The sequence below is a fragment of the Rhodamnia argentea genome, chromosome 11 (assembly GCF_020921035.1).
Source record: "Rhodamnia argentea isolate NSW1041297 chromosome 11, ASM2092103v1, whole genome shotgun sequence".
Lineage (NCBI taxonomy): Eukaryota > Viridiplantae > Streptophyta > Magnoliopsida > Myrtales > Myrtaceae > Rhodamnia > Rhodamnia argentea.
The window spans coordinates 14814745-14837344 of record NC_063160.1 but is presented as its reverse complement, the minus strand read 5'-3'; the positions used below and the strand labels follow the sequence as shown (position 1 = coordinate 14837344).

Genomic DNA, 22600 nt, shown 5'->3' with positions numbered 1-22600 from the left:
TGAAATATAAAAACAAGATACAAAAGCCCTATTTAATTACTCTTTTGGCCACCACTCCTCCTCCTTCTCTTCCTCCTCCTGCTGCTTCCCATTTGGAGAATTCTGCCTTGAGGCGCTTGCCGGCAAGGGCCGGCTGTTGGGCTTTCCTTGCTACGGTGCTTCCGGCAACAGACGCTTTGTTTTCCTTGTTCTTTTGATAAACCCAAGATCATCATTAGGCAAATTATCTAATTAACCCTAAAGGGTATCCAAATTTACCAACACATGGGAATAAAGAGCCTTGATCCTCCCGCCACTCTACATTTGGCGAAGCACAAATTGGGGTGGCCGGGTCCCTAGGAGGAAGAACAAACAAAGTGACCTGGATGGGGGCCTACAAAAGGAAGAAAAAAAAAAAAATCCCCTCTTCCCAATGTTCTGGGGTTCCATCCATGCCATTGACTTAGCACGTGAGATTTGGTACAAGGCCATGGAATCCGAAAAAGGGGCATCGACCTCAACCGGCCATGACGAAAATGCAAGAACCGTTCGTCGAATCGACATCAGCCCGCGCTCGAGAAAGCACGGGGACGCAATGCGGGTGCCACTCACCTGTGCCGAGAACCGTCCCTCTTGGGCCGGGACCTCAGCGGCTCGGCCGGATCGATTAAGTACCGCGAGGAGCCCGAAAAGATCTATTTCCTCCGCATTTCGAGTTAATTATTTTGCGAGAATAATCGCAACACGCATCGACCCGCGTCATATAATCCATCCAACGAAATGAAAATTACAATCAGCAAAAGGGCAAAAAAGAGAGAAAAAAAATTAAAAAAAAACAAGAAGAAGGAAAAAGTGACGGGGCCCACATGAAATGTATTGAAGCTGAAGGGTCCAAATCTCTACGGACGACGCCATTTGGAGGTGCCTGCAGCACACGGAAGGTCGCATCTTCGGAGCTTTCCCGCCTTGACGCCCCTCTTCTCTCTCCCCTCTTTCTCCTTTTTTGTTTTTTGTTTTAAACTTTTTCTGCCCTCCCTCGTCCGTATATAATTAAGGAACTTAAATAGATTTGTAAGATTTTCAACTCAGGGGCAATCCCCGTAATTAAACGCGGCGGCAAGGGCGATTCGGGAGCGTTCAAACAAAGTTTGCCATTTTCTCGACATTTTTTTTTTTTAATAAGAAAGGTTTCCTGACCGTTTTTGTTTTCTTCTGCAAAAAGGCAGAAGAACAAATCGGACAGCTCCAGATTGAATAATGTTAATAATGATTTTTTTTTTTTTTTATTTCTTCGGGGTTTTCCACGTTTTCTCCTCTGGTCACAGTTATTCACTGCTTTCCACGGGACGCCTCTGCCCTCTCCCCCTCTTCTTCTTCTTCGATCTCGTTTCGTTTTTAAGATCTGAAAGGTAAAAAGCCCGAAACTTGCGTGGACACGGACGCCATTAACGACGCCATTACACTCGTGACTATCTACCCCTCTCTCTCTACCTGCGTCGCTGTTTGAGGTGAAGCTGATAGAGGCTCAGATGTCAGATCTCTCTCCCCATTCCGCGGAAAGCTTGCTTATGTTGTACCCCTTCCGTGGTTTCCTTTCTATTCTCCTTCTTCTTCTTGTTGCTTTTTGTTTCGTTTTTCAATCTCGGAGCTGCTTCAATGCTTGCATTTTGCACGGCGATTCTCGTCTTTCCTTGCGCGCAGACGAATCTCGCCACGTGAATGGGTTCTTTCCTGCTCGTTTTGGATTTGGGAGTCTTTCTGCTTTCTTCTCCTCCCTTAGCTCATTCCGTGTCTGTTTGCCGGTAATGCGAATGAATGGCGTCCGCGGAATCTGCGTATACGTGGATCTTCGATGACTAGCTGGCATCGACCTCGTTCGTCCTCATGGGTTCTCCATTTCCGTGTCTTTTCGGTGGGATTTGAGTTCGATTTTACGGTGCTGTGTGGAATTTTTGGTTCGCGTCTTCTTTGTGGAAAATATTGCCTCGCTGCATATACGGATGGTTTTTCTGTCAAAGATGGTTCTTTTAAGCTCTGGAGATTATTAGCTGCGGTAGTTATAATCTGAACCTCTGTGTTTTCTGTTTAATTTGCACTTTAGAGTGGAAGCAACTCATAAGCAGTTTGAATTGATAAGCGAAAAATCATTTTTGGTAGTTCCAGTGTTTCCAGTCCAAATAATATACAAATTGTTCGGGTACCAAAACAAAAGCCTCTCCTATAATTTGATAATGTCGGAACTTATTATCATGGTTGTTCTAGGGATGTTTCTAGTGTTCGCTTTTTAGACTTGTTTGAGTAGAAAAAGAAAACCGAAAACTGTTTCGATGACAAAGGAGCCTTTCATTGTGCAAATTCTGATCCTTGTATATTTACATCTGCAGTCTTTATTAGGCTTTTCAGGAGCTTGAATGTGTCAAGAAGCAACAAGGAACTGTTTGGTCATTTGAAGAAGAGAATGGGAGGCGTTCTGTGAAATGACAATTGATACGAAGACAAGTATGGCACAGAGTTTCAGAAGTAACAGGTCTTCTTTTAGCTCCCTTATTGGAAATGAAGGATCCCCTTTGCACAACTCAGCTTTCTCAACTGGAGATGGCTATGACAGTGATGGCTCCAATTTTGCACCCCCGTGAGTTACATGCATTTTTTTTAACATCTCACTTACTGAACATGTATATTGCCTCATCCTGCAACTCCAGAATCATTTGCGGACTTCTTGGCCGTTCACTATTAGCATCCTTTTCTCATTTTCTATTCTTTCCTTTACAGCCAAAACGACTGGGATTTTGTTTAAGTTGAGATGATTGTTGATGCAACATTTATTACGATAGAGAAATGATGATTCGATCCATATGTTTTGAGAAAAGAAGTGTTGATATACTTGATATCACTGTCTACATTCCGACAGCTTGCTGTAGGTTGGCATTTAATTCATATTAAATTATCTCTCCGGCGCTTAAACTGATTTGTATATATTTCATAGTGAATCAAGTAACCGTGATTTCGGTGGACATTCTTAACAAGTGCATTATAGTATTTTCTTTTCTCTTCTTTATTTTTGTTTCTCGACTAGACTCTTTTGACGGTTTTTTTCCTCCTTTACTAACCTAGTTATATTAGCTCTTACAAGGCCTGTGAATTTTTAGGAGATAAATATGAATCGCGCTCATTCTCCTTAGTAATTCTATGTTCTCTCCCCTGCAGCACACCAACTACTCTATCAAGGGCTATTCCACCCGAGCTTGCTGGCGCTATACCCTTGTTTGATAGATTTCAGGTGCTTAACCGATTCTTCTTATTTATCCCTTTTGGTTGTGCCTTCTGATAATCAAGCAAATAATTGCCATTTTCTCTAGGTGGAGGGGTTTTTAAGGTTGATGCAGAAACAGATTCAATCTGCCGGAAAACGTGGGTTTTTCTCAAAGAAATCTGTGGGCCCACAAGTTCGTGAAAAATTTACTTTTGAGGACATGCTGTGCTTCCAGAAGGTGAGCATGTGTGGTTTTGATAATAGTACATACTTTTAGGTGATATGAACCCATGGAGAGCTAAGTATTAAAGTTTGCAGGATCCTATACCAACTTCATTACTTAAAATCAATAGTGATCTAGTGAGCCGAGCGACGAAGCTCTTCCAGATAATCCTGAAGTACATGGGCGTTGATTCATCAGATAGACTCTCTCCACCAAGCTTAGATGAGCGGATTGAGCTAGTCGGGAAATTGTATAAACACACATTGAAGAGATCTGAGCTCCGTGATGAGCTTTTTGCTCAAGTTTCAAAACAAACGCGGAATAATCCTGAGAGGTGTAAACTTTATCTCCCATAAAAGTTTAAATGTTGTTTTGCTTGATTAATTTCACTTTCAGCTAAATTTGCCAAGTTTAAATTATTCCAGGCAACATTTAATTAATGCTTGGGAGCTGATGTACTTATGTGCATCTTCAATGCCTCCTAGCAAGGACATTGGTGGTTTTTTGTCCGAGTATGTCCATAACGTGGCACATGGTGTCAGCACTGATTCCGAAATCCAAATTCTTGCATTGAATACTTTGAATGCTCTAAAGCGTTCTGTGAAGGCTGGCCCAAGGCATACAATACCAGGACGTGAGGAAATTGAAGGTCTTCTGACAGGCCGAAAGCTAACAACCATTGTATTCTTCTTGGATGAAACTTTTGAAGAGATTACATATGATATGGCAACAACAGTGGCGGATGCAGTAGAGGTACTTTTGGAGCTTATGAATTTCTAAGTAAATTGAATGTCGTACAGAAATATAAAGAGATAATTTGATGACAAATAGGAGGAAACATCATTGAACCGAACTCGTTGTTAGTGTTTTTACATATGAAACTGGAACATGGTTGTTATTGGCATTTCCTTGGCGTCTATAAGCAATTCTTGTCTTTAATACAGAAAGAAATGGCTGTATAATTGCTACCTATTATGCTGGACAAGTTCTTTTTTGGGAGCCTTAAATAACATTTACCGAAAGTTAGATATTAGGCAGCACAGCACCGCTCATTCGTCACGGTAAACAACCATCAATATTGAGAGAACTGAATGGTTCTGGTGATAATCACATGGTTAACTTGGAAATCAACATGAAATAGATGCTACAGAAATCAACCTCCCAAACTTATTTTTGTACTCCAAAGTGTCAGAATTCAGCTGATTGGTCTATATATCTGCAAATAGCTTAGAAGATTACTGTTATGGTATGGATGCAACACTTGATTTGATTGCAATCGTTAGCCATATTCTCATTTCCTCGTTGTAAATTTAAGTTAATCTTGGGTGATATTGATGGGAGTGCCTTTTCTTTTCTGTACTTACTCATCCTTTTCCTCTTCTGAGCTTTTTAAGCATGGTAATGATCCAATTTTGTAACTGCTTCAGGAGCTTGCAGGGATTATCAAACTGTCAGCATACTCTAGCTTCAGTCTTTTTGAGTGCCGCAAAGTAGTTACTGGTTCTAAATCTCCAGATCCAGGCAACGGTGCGTACTCTGATCAACTGTTGCTTATTAAGCACGATTAATCAAAGTAGCTATCTGATGTTTATTTTTGGTTGTTTAGAGGAATATATCGGGTTAGATGATAACAAATACATTGGAGACCTTCTAGCTGAATTTAAAGCAGCGAAGGATCGGAGCAAAGGAGAAATTTTGCACTGCAAATTGACATTCAAAAAGAAGCTTTTTCGGGAGTCTGATGAAGCCATAACAGATCCCATGTTTGTGCAGTTGTCCTATGTTCAAGTATGGTATCCAACCATTAAATTATCTTTTAGCTTTTGGAGCTACTTTTAGTTTCTATTTGACGATGGTAAGGTTGCATCTCTTTTTTTGACGAGTCTTTGCTACTTCATAACAGTTGCAGCATGACTATATTTTGGGAAATTATCCTGTTGGAAGGGATGATGCTGCGCAGCTTTCTGCATTGCAAATTTTGGCTGAGATTGGATTTGTTGGTAACCCTGAATCATGCACGTGAGTAATAATTTTTCCATATCCTTTCTAACTAAAAGCCCTACTGCACATAATGTATGCGGTATTGCTTACATTTCGTTTCTAGTTGATCTGCGTATTTTTGGATCAGCAAGCTAAGTGGAACTTTAAATGGATTTTCCGTGTCTTAAATTTTTAGCCACTTGATGAGTCTTCACTTTGTAACTTCAATTTTCTCAGTGATTGGACTTCCCTTTTGGAACGTTTTCTCCCTCGACAAATTGCAATTACCAGAGCAAAGAGGGAATGGGAGATGGATATTCTCTCACGATATCGGTCAATGGTGAGTTAGTGGTCTAGATGAAGCTCTTCAACTAGAAATCCCTTGCTGTCCCATCCCTTGCCCTCTGTCACTTCAAAAGCTTGATTGCTTACCTGAATTGAATGGCTCGCTTTCCTTTTCTCTTCTTCGGCTTCTATACAATTGCTTAGTTATATTTATTGGGCATGCTTAATACTTAAATTGCATGTGTAATATACAGGGAACTCTTGTCTTACCAGCACTTTAACTTCTTACTTATTCTTCATGACTATTGGCTGTTGTATAGGAGCATTTTACAAAGGATGACGCAAGGCAACAATTCCTGCGGATCTTGCGGACACTTCCTTATGGAAATTCAGTTTTCTTTAGTGTGCGCAAGATTGATGATCCAATTGGACTCTTGCCGGGCCGTATCGTTCTCGGCATCAATAAGCGTGGGGTATCTACCTTGCCTTTGTGTTGATGCTCAGAATCAACTTATCTTTCTGGTTCTAACGTCCTCTTGATTTTCCTTGACTTGTACACAGGTTCATTTTTTTCGTCCAGTTCCAAAAGAATACTTACATTCTGCTGAATTACGAGATATAATGCAGTTTGGCAGCAGCAATACTGCTGTTTTTTTCAAAATGAGAGTTGCAGGAGTTCTCCACATATTCCAATTTGAAACAAAACAGGTTCTAGTGACTTCTTCCATTTTTTTTTTCTTTCGGTGAATTGCATATTTTCAAGTTCCTATGGAATCCGTTGTTCCAAAGATAGACTGCTAAATCTTTGTACTTCATTTTCATGCAGGGTGAAGAAATTTGTGTTGCTCTTCAGACACATATAAATGATGTCATGCTGCGACGATATTCTAAGGCTCGGTCCATAGCTAGCGGTTCTGTAAATGGGGATACTTCTAATAATTTAAAGCCACCTAGTGTGGAAGTTCATGAAAAACGTGTGCAAGACTTATCTAAAGCTCTGGAAGATTCTCAGAAGAATGCTGATCAGGTAAGCGGCTAAACATCCTACATACAGTAATTAATCACCCAGTTGTGTTTTCAATAACAAAATAATTGGAGTAATTTTTTCATTGTCACTATAAGAGCTATATTTAGTGCTTTACTAAGGGCTTTTTTCTATGGGTTCTTTTCCTTCCTCTGTCTCTTTTTTCTGTGGGGATGATGAAAGTGTGCTTGTAACCTCTCTCTCAACGAATATGATAAAGCTGTACCTTGTGAAATTCTAGTTTGTCAATTAGCAGCCCCAATAATTATGTAATTTGATAGCATTCTCAGCGATATTCTTAAGGGCATTAAAGGCTCTCTATGCGGCTAGCTTGGCATGATGGACTGCTTGTCTATTGCATGTGATTTGTCTGCCTTTCATTATTGTTCCGTTTGACCCATCAAAATTCAGATTTAGTGTATTAAAAAATGCAGTCTATTAATTGAAACCCCATTCTACAACTTTCCAGTTTAAACTTTTTGCAAAAGAGCCCTCCAATTAGGGGTAAATGGCGAAATAAAATCAGTGTGGGAACAATCCCAGAATCCAGACTTGTCAAGTTCCTTGTTAAATTCCTTAATAAATGGAAACGACTCCGATTGATCCAAAAACTTTTCACGAGATATATTGGGATCTTCCAAACATTTTTTGTGACAAGCTTGAGTTCTGTTTCGAACTACAGTATTCTGTAAAAATTATGGAACGCCACAAGATCAAACTGAACAGCATAATTCATTACAAAAAATTTCCCATAACCCAACATAGAAACATGGAATGCACTTGCAAATGTTAGTTTTGCTATCTGTACTTGGTACCGTTCTCATCTTTTTCTTTCTCACTGTCATGAAAATTCATATGGTTTGCTGTCTTATTAGTTGCTGGAAGAATTACGTGAAAAGCAAAAGCAAGAAGTGATCCTCCAGGAAGAAATGGAGGCTCTGAGAGATTCTTTGAGATTGGAGAAGCAAAACTTAACTGAAATGACGCTGGACTGTGATAGGCTAAAAGCTCTTTGTCATGAGAGAGACTCATCTCTTCAAGTACAATTTGCTTGCCTAATTATCATTGTGGTTTTTTCTCTTTTTTCTTTTTAATAAGTTCTTTTGTCTTTCAGGCTGCAATCTCAGAGAAGAGGAGCTTGGAAGCAAAATTGACCAAGTTGAGCAGTCAAGCATCTGAGAGTACTGAAAAGAAAGATTTCCTCTTAGCAAATAATCAGGTATGGAGATAGATTACTCTGGTTATGAACTGAGATCCAACACTAGTTATCATTTATGAATTGTTATGGAAAATGGTGGATGTTACAAATAGGTGGTGCAAAAACTCCAAGAAGAGCTAAAAGCGCGTGATGAGGAGGTACATGAAGCAGAAGAAAACATTAAGAGACTGGTAAATGAAAAGGCATTGTTGGAGCAGAGAATGTCTAGACTGGAGAGAAAAATTACTGATGAGGTGACACCTTCTATAGTGAATCTTAGCTCCACCATTCTTATTCTTTTTCCTTGGAAGATGTCTTGACTAGTTCCTGCAAATGCAGACGGAAATTCTTAAGAGAAGCTTTGAACAAGAAAGGAAGTCCTTGAAGCTTAGAGTGTCTGAACTTGAAAAGAAATTGGAAGTGGCTGCAAGAGATTTGTCTACATATGAGGCAGCTCTTTCAAATAGAAACACAGAGCTAGCTGCCTTACAGAATAATCTAAAGGAACTCGAGGAACTGAGAGAGATGAAAGAGGTAATTAATCTTCACTCGATCGTTTATCACGAGTACTATTTTTCCCCGGCTACTTTTTGTTGGAATATATAAATATTAAACCATGCCTTCTTCTATCGCCTTAAGCTTTTAGAGCAGTTAGGCGTGGTCCCATCAAATCTTACATGGTATCAGAGCAGGTGGTCCCGAGTTCAAATCTTTCCAGGCCCCTATTTGCCTCCCCAAATGAATATTTCCACGCTTAGTACTAGGCAAAAAAGACCAGACTAAGCGTGAGGGGGAGTGTTGGAATATATAAATATTAAACCATGCCTTCTTCTATCAGCTTAAGCTTTTAGAGCAGTTGGCTGTGGTCCCATCAAATCTTACACTTTTTATGTTCGTTTCTTTCCGATATAACTTATTTCTTGTGTCATTGAGTTGAAAAGAGATTTATTATTTACAATGACGCTCCATCTTCCAGGATATTGATAGAAAGAATGAGCAAACAGCTGCCATCTTGAAAATGCAAGGGGCTCAATTAGCTGAGCTGGAGGTCCTTTATAAAGAAGAACAAACTTTGAGGAAACGGTATTTTAACACCATAGAAGGTTTGTTTGCCTACTAAACCTTCTCAGTTTGGCTTGAAGGTCATTAAATAGTTTTTTTATTAATGAAAGTCTTGCAACTTTATTATTCATGTGTGCATAATTGGTTTTGGAATGCCTCAGATATGAAAGGCAAGGTCAGAGTATATTGTCGATTGAGACCTCTAAATGAGAAAGAGATCATTGAAAAAGAAAAAGATGTGCTCACAAATGTGGATGAGTTCACCGTTGAACATTCGTGGAAAGATGATAAAGCAAAGCAACACATATATGATCGAGTATTTGATGGCATGGCGTTGCAAGAAGAGGTGTTTGAGGACACAAAAGTAAGTCTTGATGCTAGTGTATTTGTTGAAATATGTGTATGTATGGAGCTATGCTATTTAGTAAGATATATGTATGCTTAACCTATTTCCTATGTTGCAGTATTTGGTTCAATCTGCGGTAGATGGGTACAATGTATGCATATTTGCATATGGTCAAACTGGTTCAGGAAAGACTTTCACAATTTATGGATCTGACAGCAATCCTGGTCTCACTCCTCGGGCTACTACAGAACTTTTCAAAATCTTAAAGCGTGATAGCAACAAATTCTCGTTTTCATTGAAGGTACATTTAGGAATGCTGCTCAAGCAGTCAAACCTAAGTTCTATTGATTTTGCTTCTTGTGGGAACATGCGACTTGTTGAATCTTGAGAATATATCATATGTTCAAGTGATGATTCACTAGTGGCCCTAGTCCTCAAATACTTTATATGATGTCAATGCCAATTTATAGGCCTACATGGTAGAGTTGTATCAAGATACGCTCGTGGATCTTCTACTTCCAAAGAATGCCAAGCGCTTGAAATTGGACATAAAGAAAGACTCGAAGGCAAGTGAAAAATAACTGGATTTGGTTGGTTAATTGGTTATCTTTTAATGGAGTTAGTGGTAATTTTGGTACTTCTAATTTGCAGGGCATGGTGTCCGTTGATAATGTCACGATTGTATCAATCTCAACAATTGACGAACTGAGGAGCATAATTCAGAGGGGATCTGAACGGAGGCATACTTCTGGGACACAAATGAATGAAGAGAGTTCCAGATCTCATCTGATACTTTCGATTGTCATTGAAAGTACCAACTTACAAACTCAATATGTTGCACGAGGAAAGGTATCGCAATAATTTATCATCTTTGTATGTATGGTGTTTACTTGTGCAATGTCAAGTCCTTTTTGCGAAACTTGGGAGTTTTACTCCTTTGTCTTTTGGATCTGAGTTTGGGTTTTAATAATTGTAAATATTATAAAGTGACACTGCGAATCTTCTGCAGCTTAGCTTTGTTGACCTTGCTGGGTCAGAAAGAATTAAGAAGTCAGGCTCTTCGGGAAGTCAACTTAAGGAGGCTCAAAGTATCAATAAGTCACTTTCTGCTCTTGGGGATGTTATCAGTGCTTTATCTTCGTCTAGTCAGCACATACCATATAGGAATCATAAGCTGACAATGTTAATGAGCGATTCACTTGGGGGTAATGCGAAGACGCTTATGTTCGTCAATGTATCTCCTGCCGAGTCAAATTTGGATGAGACTTACAATTCTTTGATGTAAGTCTTTATATTTCACTATGTGCTTTTTCGCTCTCTTTAGATGATTGCTTACTTATGAAATAATCATTTACCAGATTGTCCTTTCTAGTAAGAGCTGGGTGGTGTATGCAACTGTTAGGCGTAAATTCTTGAGCCAAAATTGGTGATCACGATTGCAATGTATTGTTAGATTGTTTCCAATACCTGTGTATAGACTGTTGGCCAAAGACTTGTTGGCTGCTACTTCTCTACTGGCTCTTGGTTTGTTGTTTTCCCTTTTTAAGTTATCTAAAAAATCCTGACAAAAAAAAAAAAGTCTAACAATGTTCCTAAAATATGCGTGTTCAGGTATGCATCAAGAGTTCGGTCAATTGTGAATGACCCAAGCAAGAATGTCTCGTCAAAAGAGGTCATCCGTTTGAAAAAACTGGTTGCCTACTGGAAGGAGCAAGCTGGGAAGAAAGGAGATTCTGAAGATCTCGAAGAGATTCAAGATGAACGACCTGTGAGAGAACGGACTGATGGTCGTCATTCCTTGTAGTGTTTTGTGATGGTTGTAAGAATAGCATGCGGAACAACCTATCCTGCAAGTCAGATATTGATTATGAGCCACTGGAAGGTTAATTTGTTGGCTTTCAGCCCCGCTCAGTGACCGGTTAAACTGACTGCCTCCCGCCAAACCATCTCACAGCAATTCTGGCCCCAACCCTGGTGACTTTTGACTGGCCTAAAGATAATCTGTATAGTCAAGAATATCGTGTATATATTTATTACATTTGCCAATTGGATATCTAGAAGCTAGCTGGTTGTCTGTAGAATTTAGTTGGTGAAAATTTTGTACTTCAGGATGGTGAGACCACCAATGTATTTATTGTCAGAGAGAATGGTGTTGATTGTAAGATTGCTTCTGTTTTTTATGCAATGGCGAAATTGTCAAAAACTGTTGATTTCCTGAAAGCTAATCAGCTTATATTGACGTGATGGGGGCATACGTAGCATGCCTACGCTTGTTCACACATACTTCATCCACATTACGAGGTTCAGTTCTGTAAGACAGCGATTTATTAGTACTCAGAGCAAGTTTCCAAGTGTAGAATTTAATGAATGCATCAAATGTTCTCGTGGCATGCTTTGGCAATCATGTTATTCATTTTCACAAGATTCTCAGACCTCTGAACAGGTTCTCTGCGATGATGTTGTGTATTAGAACAGGGATTGCATTTTTCATCTTGGTTCGTGCTCTCATACAAGCTGGCATCTGTTATCTTGATGAGACCTGCTCTTGTTTTGATGGGCTATCGTTATTTCTTCCTTGTAACTGGTTCTAACTGGTGTAGGCCGAAATGTTTCTGAATAGGCACGAACCCTTGAGCCGCTCACGTTCATGCATTATGTTGCTGCTCCAACACACTCAAGAAAAGCAACCTACCAATCACTTCAGTAGCTTTCTTAAATCAAAGATCACGCGTGGTGGCAAGACACTAGAAATTACAGAAGCAACTGGGCAAAACATCACCGGCCAGGCTTTCGGCCCTTCATTTCTGAGAGAACGAAACGCACACGCCACGCCCACTCGCGTCCTCAAGAACGCGACTTGAGCCAAACTTTCCTATTGGATGACGAACGCGATGAAGTCATGGAGGCAATATGGGCGTCGCGAGACTGAAATTAGCCTCCCGTGCCAATGCAATTTCCCTTAAGAAACGCAGAAACTTGTCCACGAATGCCTTAAATAGTAAATGAGTCTCAATCACGGCCCCTCCTAGCCCTAGCAAGCGGGTCCTACTGGCTGCATGAACACAAATCAAGGTTCAGGAGATGGGACCCACATGTCATCCGAAATGGCAGACAAACAAGAACCGTGTCGAATTTCCCAAATCACCCATCTGGGTTCAATTCAATTCCAACCCTTTAAATAATGAGGATTCGAAAAGAGAAGTCTTTCACAGCGAAAGGAAGAAGATCCCTTTTGGTTGTGAGAGAAAGCAGAGAGAGAGAGAGAGAGGGGGGAAAAATGGTGGAGGGACGGGTTCCTGCAATAGACATTCAGGATTTTCCAGGGCAATATCAGAAGCTGAGAGAGGCATGTGAGGTTTGGGGTTGCTTCAGGATAGTAAACCACAAGATTCCACTGGAGCTGATGTCAGAGATGAAGGCAGTAGTGAGGTCTTTGCTTGATCTTCCCTCTGATATCAAGAAGAGGAACTCAGACGTGATAACGGGAAGTGGGTACATGGCACCCAGTGAGAAGAATCCTCTGTATGAGGCTCTGGGACTCTATGACATGGGCTCACCTCAAGCTGTCCAAGCGTTTTGTTCTCAATTGGATGCATCCCCTCACCAGAGGTGCCCTTCCTCGTACTCTACACCCCTTCCCCATTTCGGTTGTAAGAAGTTGATTGACTCCCTCTCTCTCTGTCTTTAGCCGAAGTGGACTGAAAAGTTGGTATTTTTCTTGAATGCCTTTCACATTGATTCAACTTGTGTAGAGATGATAGCATATGCTGCTGGTTCTGGTAGTGTAACTGATTGCTTGTGCTGGCTCATCTCGACATTAAAGCGTCAGGTGATCTCTAGGACTCATGACAATTGTGGATGGTCTCTAGGACTCAGGATAACAATTCTCATTAGTTTCTTGATTGTAGATGAGGATGGTTTTTATAGTCATGTCCATCAAGTTGGTTGCCATCAGGGCTTAATCTGGAGTCATCGGACAAAATAATGTTTCGAAATCGGCATTGACAGGCTGGATTTATGATAAAGTCATGGGCTAGTCATAGACATCATATCGTTTTCTTTGGTAATTTGGTAGGATGGGTTGCTATTCATATTATCTCAATTCTCAGTGATGGTGCTATTTAGATGGTTTTACAGCTTATTTACAGAAAATGGTAAATCGATGTATGCTTATGTCAATCTGTCTGAACAGTGGTTTCTTTCTTATATTTTTATTTAAACCCTTCTTTTTTAGAGAAATAATAGAGAAGTATGCCCAAGCAATACATGAACTCATCATGGACATCGGGGCAAAGCTGGCTGGAAGCATGGAACTAGACAGTAAATTGTTCATGGAATGGCCCTGCCAGTTCAGGATCAACAAATACAATTTCACTCCTGAAACTATTGGGTCTTCAGGGGTCCAAATACACACCGACTCCGGATTCCTGACCATTCTTCAAGATGACGAGAACGTTGGTGGTCTCGAAGTGATGGACTCATCCGGCGCGTTCATTCCAGTTGATCCCTGGACTGGTACATTCCTCGTCAATCTAGGAGATATGGCAAAGGTAAGCACTTCATCATTTCTTTGATGATTCCATCGAAGATCTCAAAAAGAAGAAAAAAAAGACAAAGAATTGGCAAAATTCGAGGGTCCCCCCATTGCGTTGGCCAGATTGGAGGAAACGAGAACATCATGTTCCCTCATAAAAAAGCCCTTTATCCCCTATTTCTATGGTTTTTTGTATGTAGGTCTAAATTAGAGCGAATAACAGGTCTCAGAAACTCGATAATCAGATGTTTAGATAAACCTGTGAAGTGAAGTCATAAGCACCGATTACTGGAACTTATATTCAGGTTATTCCAATATGAGATGTAATGTCGTATTATGTAACCATAGCAAATGAGGTTGAAGTGCAATTTTCTTTCATAGATTTTCTCAGATTTTTCATTTGATGTTCATGTGTTGTTAGATATGGAGCAATGGAAGGTGGTGCAACGTAAGGCACCGAGTTCAGTGCAAAGAAGCGACGATCCGAGTGTCAATTGCTACTTTTCTTCTGGGACCGAGGGAGGAAGTTGTTGAACCACCTCGAGAATTTGTGGACTCCGAGCACCCGCTTCTCTTTGCTCCTATTACTTATGAGGATTTCAGGAAACTAAGGTTCTCCAAGAAACTTCAGGCAGGTGAAGCTCTTGCGCTTGTGCGTGCTCTATCCTGAGCAGATGTGCCGGAGCTGCTGAAAGTTTACGGTGAAATGATGCCATGTCAATAAATTGCAAAGGTCCCCACTGATAAGAAGGAATTCATGTCAATGAATGCTATCAGCTTCACCATTCTTGAGGAACATTTCTAATTGAAGGCAATCTTAACTTCACCTGTAGCCTTTTACTTGCATACGCAACATTATGCCAATCGAAAAGTAGAATGACAAGTTGCTTTGCTCTCAGATAGATTAGCTGTCTCTCTTTCTGCTGCATCTTCGTTTCTGTTGCTTCCAAGAACGAAATCAGATATACTGGTTCAATCACATTTTCGAAAAGTGGTTCACTAGAACCGTTTAAGACAACGTTAATCTCACGTGTCTTTCGTCGAACCGCGTCTGTCACGTTGGCAGCGGAACAAGTTTAGAGAAAATTTTCGCCCGACTTATCTTTAACTAAGAGCCCGAAGATATTAGTAATCACCGGCAATCTCTTTTCATGTTTGAGAAGAAAAACAAGTTCTGTCGAGGCAAAACGACCATATTTGTCGATTGATACTTTCATCAGGGTCTTGTGGCCTTATGAGAACTTCAGAGCTAATACCCAAGATTGTGAACCACAAGATCCCATTGAAGCTGAGGGCAGAGATGAAGGCAGTAGTGAGATCTCTGCATGATCCAACCTTTGACTTGTAATGTTCTGCTTTAATCCAATGTACTGTCAATGTACATGGTTCCTCTAATCTTGTAGAGAGACAATGGAGAGCTATGCCACGAGCATTACAAAACCTAGTCCTGGACATAGCAGCACAACTAGCATAGACAGTGGGATTAGGTGGTGAGCCATTCAAGAAATGAACTTGCCAACTCAGGATGAGCAAGTGCCAACTTCTCTCCTGAGGCTCTTGGCTCTTCAGGAGTCAAGTGCATACAGACTCAGGATTACTCTCCAACCTTCAGGACGACGACAATGTGAGCAGTCTCGATGTGATGGACTCCTCCGGCTCGTTTCTGGCCCTCGACCCTTGGCACGGTTGGGCAAATTCGGCTGTAGTTTGTTTCAAAAGCCTGCTCACCGTCCTGTTGTTATGGTTTCTTAAGGCAACTTTGAATAGTCCGCTACTCTCAAGCGTGTCCAAGCTCTTTAGTCGTTTGCAGAACACAAAATTGTCACAGGAGATCAAAGCGCAATATTTCTTCATACCTACAAGATTTGACCGATATTTTGTCTGTCGATGTTCACTATTGGACTGCAGATATGGAGCAACGGGAGGTGGTGCAACGTGAAGCCCCGCGTGCTGTGCAAGGAGGCCATGGCTCGGGTGTCGATCGCAACATTCCTATTAGGACCGAAGCAGGGAAGCTGTCAAAGCGCCCCCCGGAGCTTGTCAGTCCTAAGCACCCACGACTCTACAGCCCCATGGTCTACGAAGATTTCAGAAAGAAACCTGAGGATTTCCAAGAACATGTGGGCCGGCGAAGCTCTTAGGGTCGTGTGTGCCCAATTTTAATCATATCTATGCTCGCGGGCGATTTCATTAGCTGCAGATATAACCGCCAACACAACATAGGTAGTCGAAAGGACCTCGGAGACCCACCAAAGCACGAAAGCTAACAAACGGGCCACATTCGCGACTCATGTAGCACGAATTACTAAAGGGAAGAAAATGCTTGATGTTGAAGATCAGAATCTGACGCCATTTATCATTACAGATCGTATGTACACCTCCTCCTTTCCAATTGAAGAAGCAAAAGGTGATTTAACAGAAAAATAGATAAAACATTTAGACGACGCTCAAATAAAAACAACTAAATTAGTAAATCGAACAAAAAAGAAGTAAAATTTACACTCCAATGGAAATGATACAGAGGAAACAATTAAAAAGGAGCAAAAAAAACCTTTTCTTTTTCCCGCAGAACTGTTGCAGTTCTACTTCTACACAGGAGAGCTGTTATTGTACCCTGCGTCACTTTCTTTACTCGCGTATCTCGGCGTCCAGCCCGACCCGAACTGCGACGACGTCATCGGCGTCACGTCCGTGGTATCCCCGATTTCCATCAGCGGGCTCGCCGAGGGCCAAACGAACGCGGGCTTGAACGGCGGGACGCGCGGCGCGTCCACCGACCCCGAGAGAATTTGCACGATCGCCGGCGTCTTGGGCCTCTCTGCCGCGGTCGGGTGGGAGCAAGCCAGCCCGAGGAGCAGCAACCGCCGGGCCTCTTCCTCCGCGTAGTCCCCACCCAGACGCTCGTCCACTGCCTCCAGGATCCGCCCCTCGCGGTGGAGCGACCACACCCAGTCCACCAAGAACTGGAACCCGCCGAACCCGGCCCTGTTCCACGGGCGCTGGCCGCACACCACCTCGAGGATGACCGCGCCGAAGCCGAAGACGTCGGACTCCCGGGTGGCCTTGCCTGTGTGGAGGCACTCGGGGGCGATGTAGCCGACCGTCCCAGGGACGCCCTCCTCGAGCTCGGCGTAGGAGGTCTTCTCGTTGTCGATGGCGCGGGCGAGGCCGAAGTCGCCGAGGCGGGCGTTGAAGTTGGAGTCGAGCATGACGTTGCTGGCCTTGAGGTCGCGGTGGACGACCTTCTGGTCGTACTCGTCGTGGAGGTAGTGGAGGGCTGAGGCGACGCCGGAGACGATCTTGTAGCGGTGGCTCCACCCAAGGGTCTGCCTCTCCGGGCCGCAGAAGATGTGGCTGTCGAGGCTCCCGTTCGGCATGAAGTCATAGACCAAGAGCAGCATCCCCTTCTTGTGGCACCATCCTGTCGATCAGCACACTTTTTCCATCAAATTTCAATTGAAAACTATGTCGCATCCCATCATGATAAAAACGATTAATCGATAAGGATACGACGATAAAATACGAATTTTCCGACATTACAAAGTACGTCGCCAAATTATTTTTTTATTGCACGTTCGAGTATGGCGTCAGATGTGACAGACCGTGCATGTGCTAAGATTCGTGACCAGCCTTTGCTCAGGACAAAGAAGAAGACGAATTTTAGGATTAATATATGGTGCCCATTGGACCGTCAAACCCTTCTTTTTTTCTCGTACCACGTTCTTGGATTAGATTTCTGCCAAACCACCCACCAAAACTCGAGGTTTGATTTGGCAGACTAGACTAAAATTTCGAGATCGGTGGGCAGCATCTTCTCACATTCCTTTATTTCGAATTTGATTTAACGATCTTGACGTTAACGAGATTATAATTTTCTACGTCGATCCGTACGGTCGTGCGTGTTATGCCCGATTGACTTGATAGTCGCGACAAATGACAAATTTTCCGGAACTATATGGTTTTATCCGGTCTTCTCTTATTTCGAAAAGGAGAATTATGCAATTTTTTTTGAAAGATAATGTTTTGACTTTTTATGCTAGGGTGCCAAAGTCTCGAATTGGCGTGCAATTTCGCTTAAAGAGGAAAATAAATAAAGAAAGGGTGGTGGGAGGGGGGACCGAGGACGGGGATTTCAAGAGTCAAACTATCGGAAGCTCTTACGGTCATAATATTGCTTCATAATTACTCAAAAAAGATTGCTGATTTTTGCAACGTGCATCATCAGATAATGCCACGTGTCTTTGAGAATTTTCCTAAAACCAAATTTCCTCCGAATTTTTCCAAAATTCCAACGTTAATGAACTTTCCAGGAAGCCATATGGAACATCATCTAATTCTATCTTACCAAGCAGCCATAGTTAGTTTGACCATTCAAGAAAAGTCCATCAGCCTCTCCAAATGTCACTAACCCCCCCAAAAAAAAAAAAAAAAAATCAAAAACATATATTTCGTTGATTAAAAAGCATCGTTTTTTGAAACGTGCGCTCTGTCAACTTTCAAGAAAAAAAAAAAACGCAACATTAAATTTTTTTAAAAAAAGGTAATAAAAAAAAAGAATGGAGAAAAAAAAGAAAAGAGAAATTCAACAAAAATTTCAAAACTCACCGAGCAAGGGGACGAGATGCCGGTGGCGCAGGCGGTTGATGATGGTGAGCTCCGCCAAGAAGTCGTCCTTGCTCTTCAGGTCGCCCCTCGAGAACTTCTTCACCGCCACCTGCCGGTTCTCCGTCGCCAACACCCCCTTGTACACCACCCCGAACCCTCCCTGCCCCAGCTTGTTCCTCTCGTCGAAGTTCCCCGTCGCCCTTTTCAGATCCCGGAACTCGAACTCCTTCGGCGTCCCCGGCAAGCTCTTCAGCGTCCCAAGTATGTTCGGGTCGTTCGCCGCCGCCCTCCGCCGCCTCACGCGGAAGCCCAAGACGGCCGCCCCGACCAGAACTGCCGCCGCCGCCGGGATCCCGACGGCCAGCCCGATCACCAGCCCCGCCGGAAGGTCCCCGTCCTTCGGCAGGTCCTCCACCGTCAGGTTCCAACTCAGCACGCAGTTGAGCTCCACGTTCCCCCCGGTCGACGCGGCGAAGCCGAAGTAGGAGTTCTGGCTCACCACCTTGCTCGTGTCGAGGCTAGCCTTCATAATTGGAGAAGCCGGCTTGGGCTTCGTCGGGGTGGATTCGTCCTCGTCGATCATGTAGACCTTCAGGACCTTACCGCCGCCATCGTAGTCGATCCAGACGTGGAAGAATTTGGTAACGTTAGGAGCGAGCTGGAAGCCCAGGCCCGCCAGCGAGACGTTCTGGCTGGACCGGACCGAGTTGATGTCGAGGCCGATGTGGTTCGCGTCCGGGTCATAGTCCTGCTTGAAGGTGTCGAACTCGACGGCCAGGAGGCGGTTGCTGTCGTGACCGTCGGTGGTGGCGTTGGTGAGCCCGAGGTAGCCGCCGGAGCTCCCCGCCGGGAGGTTCAGGTCCGGCGCGACGATGAAGGCCAGGCCCTCGCCGGGGGTGCTGTTGCCGTTGACCCGGAAGATGTTGATGACGAAGGAGGTGTTGAAGGAGGCGAGCTTGGTGGGGGCCGTGGAGGGTCCGTCCCAGAGCTTGAAGCCCTGCCTGTAGAGGATCCTGCCGGACTGGTTCTGGAGGGTGAAGTTGCCTGCGGAGTCGGGGGTGACCTGGAGGGCCTTGTTGGCGATGGTGGCCGGATAGACGACCTCCAAGGTTTTGTAGTCGGAGGAGGGATCAAAGGGGCCGAGCTGGAAATCTAGCGCTTCGAGGGGCCGCAGCCGGGCGGCGAGAGGGAGGAAGAGGAGGAGGAGAGAGAGGAAGGTGAGGTTGGCCGGGAGAGGCGCTAGAGCTCGGCCCATTTCACGGAAGCCTGAGGGGTTTGGTGGGTTGAAGAAGAAGATGTTGCAGAAGAAGAAGATGAGGATGATGAAGATGGAGGATTATGTGGCGGCCCCGTTTTCTTTTAAACAAATACACAAAACTCTCCCTCCCTCCCTCCCTCCCTCCCTCGCTCATTGCTTGGAACTTTCCATAACAATAATCCCACCACGAGTTAAAAGGCCAGGGACCCAAAAAAAAATAAAAAATTGCTTTCTCTAGAAACAATAATATTTAGACCTGTAATTCAAATTCAACTTTACATAAATCGCAAATTATGCTCCTCCAGCCCGCATTAAACTGTCCAAAAATTATAAGACGCGTCACGTCCGATCGAGCACGAGACAAACACAAACCCGAAACGAAAAGGAAAAGCTGAAATTACCAGCTGATCCTTCCTCATTTTGTCTGCAGGGAAAGATGGCACAGGAGACTCCGTCATTCTCATCCTCGACGAGGTCCAGGAGGATAATTCTATTATAACTTCCGCGTGCTCCTCGAGAGGCCGTCTCATCTGCCCCTCGTGAGCAGTCAAAATTCTGTATTTTTCTAAGCGTTTAACTTTCCATGCATTTGAGGGGCGAGATGACCTGTGCTTTGCACTTCTCTTCCCATCTAATTACATCATCATCAGGCATAATCTAAGAATGACATATGGTTTTGATCTGGACCGAGTCCCGTGTGATCCTGGCCGTTGGGACCGTTTCCCTTGTTTGAGCTCTTCTCAGAAGAAACTGTGAAATCCTTTGCTTCAGCCATTGACGTGAACAAGGTCAAATGGCTTCGCAGGTCAAACAGCCGATCGATTCGCTGGGCACATGGGGCATTCTTTGGCAACTATATCGACGATTACCATTTTTAAGCTCGCGTAACCATCCAGGACATTATTTAATTTGCCAGTCGTGCGGAACCATCTTTGTGCGGCCATCATGTTAAGGGGTTCTTTCGAACTTCGTTATTTTGACATAAAGAAGAGAAAAGACCAGATTTTATCGGAGACAATCGGTTCAGACAATCCGTAGTTCATCGATTCGCTCGAGGTTCGGAGTTAATCCCGCACAAGTAGCGTTTAGTATGACAAGTTCTGCTGGTGCGAACAGATTTGTTGTGGAAGATGATGTGGCTTGATAAAGACACAAATTGTTATCCACACTAAAGAAAGCTGCCAGCCTGGTTACTCTGTGATTCCTGCTTAGTATTGAAGTTCAACCATAGTTAACAAATATTCTCTCCAAGCTCTTGCTCATGCACCTGTCTTCTGTCTTTACAGATAACGTGCCCTCCCTATAAAGTAACAAAAAGGCGGAAAAACTAATATAGGGGTTGGTGAGTTCCCACTTGAGAAACGTCGTGATATCATTCTCCTGAGAATTAGATCTCTTTCGATCACGGGATCGGATCGAGAAAAGGTTAGCTTTTCCTTGTGGGTATCGGATCAGTTCTGCTTTGTGTTTGTGATTATCGAATAAAGACAATTATTGTTAAGCAACTTTATAAAGATGGTACCTTTAAGCTTCTCTTCTTTTGATGACTTTCCAAAGTTGGCCGTTGGACACAGTTTCATCACATTAATAATGAAATGAAAAGATTGATGCTCGCATATCAACCTAATAGTCAGACAGAAATGTTGTTCCTAGAGGACTATCAGTCAGTTTATGCACTTAAACTGGGAAGCTTGAGGAAACTGCATAGGCTATTTCCTCATCAAAGCTTCAGGGGATAAAGATTTTAGACCAGTAAAATCTGCGGTGAGCAAGTCTGACTTTGTTAAAGTCAAAGCTTCATAGTTCAGACTTCAGAGTGTATGTGAAGCTTCCCTTATATTGCAGAGTAGCTGCAACAGCAATGAATGAAAGAATTCAAACTGGTATCAAGAAATTGACCAAAACCTTTAGAGTCTAAACCTTCGTTGCTAGATCCACTCCAAATCAACCTAGCAAAATGTCCATCCAATCCGTACAGAATGATGGCCCAAAGGAAGGAACTTCCTGACATTTTTCGGCCGGAAAAAAATGAGGATTCAGTTTAAAATTTGTTGTCACGGCGTCTCGGGTTTTCTGGCTTAGTCTCATTTTTACCAATTCTGCAGAGATGAAAAACAATCCAAGAATCCTTTTTACCAAAAAAAAAAAACCAATCCAAGAATCCTTGCCAAAAAAAAAAAAAACCATTCCAAGAAAACAATGAATGACAGAGTAAATTCTTGAGCCTGTTTACAGAGGAGCAGACAAGCGCTAGTCACCAGAAGAACGTACAAACTGTTTAACACCAAATGGAAGATTGTCCTTTTTGTGAAGAGCAAAGCAAGATTCAAGATGCCCATGTCAGGGCTGAGGTAAACGCGGATTATAGATTTCTACAATTCCAATAGTTGACCATTGGCCAAGCACAAGATTTTTCGATACCTACGACACGAAACACCTTGTTGGAACCTTCTGATGTGAACTATACGAGAGTCGTTGTCCTAAGCCAGATCAAGTCGAAGTCTTTGCAGATTTTTATTGCTCTGAAGGAGTTGCTTCTTCTAGTGAGAGGTAAGCGGTCCTTTTCGTTTCTCCACCAGAGCTTGCACGTCAACAACCTTTGATTCAGTTCCACAGATCCACACAAACTTTCAGTATCCACGTTGGAATCTAGAACCTATCGCGAAATCCCGAGTAAGTTGGCCTCGAGGAGGGACATTTCTAAAGAAAACGTTGTTAAAAAACATTATCTTTCTTGTCTTCATTGGTTTGTGCTCATCCAGGATCCAGAATTGACACAGAATGATAAGGACCATTAACATTAGTTCATGAGTTGGGGGCATCGACAAACTAACTCTGATCTGTACATATACA

General features: G+C 42.8%; 3 protein-coding genes across 5 annotated transcripts; 2 read left to right on the top strand and 1 right to left on the bottom strand.

Moving 5' to 3' along the window:
• Window positions 1-1295: 1295 nt before the first annotated feature.
• On the top strand, window positions 1296-11548 carry LOC115736368 (kinesin-like protein KIN-14E). Of its 3 annotated transcripts, none has more exons than XM_030668051.2 (24): window positions 1297-1538; window positions 2362-2611; window positions 3187-3259; window positions 3339-3470; window positions 3551-3789; window positions 3881-4208; window positions 4883-4982; window positions 5062-5243; window positions 5359-5474; window positions 5673-5775; window positions 6041-6193; window positions 6282-6428; window positions 6547-6747; window positions 7620-7784; window positions 7859-7963; window positions 8056-8196; window positions 8282-8476; window positions 8919-9045; window positions 9166-9368; window positions 9469-9651; window positions 9821-9916; window positions 10002-10199; window positions 10360-10631; window positions 10962-11548. In XM_030668051.2, the coding sequence occupies exons 2-24, from the start codon at window positions 2457-2459 to the stop codon at window positions 11152-11154; spliced, it is 3807 nt and encodes a 1268-aa protein (XP_030523911.1). In that variant the 5' UTR covers window positions 1297-1538; window positions 2362-2456; the 3' UTR covers window positions 11155-11548. The 3 variants fall into 3 exon arrangements, with proteins under 3 accessions (XP_048128537.1, XP_030523911.1, XP_030523912.1); XM_030668052.2 differs by having other exon boundaries at window positions 1308-1444; window positions 2364-2611; XM_048272580.1 differs by lacking the exon at window positions 7620-7784 and having other exon boundaries at window positions 1296-1538; window positions 6547-6696.
• LOC115736378 (2-oxoglutarate-dependent dioxygenase DAO-like) lies at window positions 8799-14786 on the top strand. Its single transcript, XM_030668066.2, has 4 exons — window positions 8799-8807; window positions 12611-12959; window positions 13585-13900; window positions 14306-14786. Exons 2-4 carry the CDS (start codon window positions 12628-12630, stop codon window positions 14552-14554), a joined length of 897 nt encoding a protein of 298 aa, XP_030523926.1. The 5' UTR covers window positions 8799-8807; window positions 12611-12627; the 3' UTR covers window positions 14555-14786.
• Window positions 14787-16445: 1659 nt separating this feature from the next.
• LOC115736371 (probable L-type lectin-domain containing receptor kinase S.5) lies at window positions 16446-19841 on the bottom strand. Its single transcript, XM_030668056.2, has 2 exons — window positions 18490-19841; window positions 16446-17305 (listed from the first exon to the last, which is right to left on the bottom strand). The coding sequence occupies exons 1-2, from the start codon at window positions 19742-19744 to the stop codon at window positions 16473-16475; spliced, it is 2088 nt and encodes a 695-aa protein (XP_030523916.2). The 5' UTR covers window positions 19745-19841; the 3' UTR covers window positions 16446-16472.
• Window positions 19842-22600: the final 2759 nt, after the last annotated feature.

Excerpts from the sequence above, each read along its gene's own strand:
- LOC115736368 (XM_030668051.2), top strand. The coding sequence starts at position 2,457 with ATGACAATTGATACGAAGACAAGTATGGCACAGAGTTTCAGAAGTAAC. Across the intron at positions 5,475-5,672 it reads GGTAACCCTGAATCATGCAC|TGATTGGACTTCCCTTTTGG; the intron begins GTGAGTAATAAT and ends CAATTTTCTCAG. Across the intron at positions 9,369-9,468 it reads AGGTGTTTGAGGACACAAAA|TATTTGGTTCAATCTGCGGT; the intron begins GTAAGTCTTGAT and ends CCTATGTTGCAG.
- LOC115736378 (XM_030668066.2), top strand. The coding sequence starts at position 12,628 with ATGGTGGAGGGACGGGTTCCTGCAATAGACATTCAGGATTTTCCAGGG. Across the intron at positions 12,960-13,584 it reads GATGCATCCCCTCACCAGAG|AGAAATAATAGAGAAGTATG; the intron begins GTGCCCTTCCTC and ends CTTCTTTTTTAG. Across the intron at positions 13,901-14,305 it reads ATCTAGGAGATATGGCAAAG|ATATGGAGCAATGGAAGGTG; the intron begins GTAAGCACTTCA and ends ATGTGTTGTTAG.
- LOC115736371 (XM_030668056.2), bottom strand. The coding sequence starts at position 19,744 with ATGGGCCGAGCTCTAGCGCCTCTCCCGGCCAACCTCACCTTCCTCTCT. Across the intron at positions 17,306-18,489 it reads GCATCTCGTCCCCTTGCTCG|GATGGTGCCACAAGAAGGGG; the intron begins GTGAGTTTTGAA and ends GCTGATCGACAG.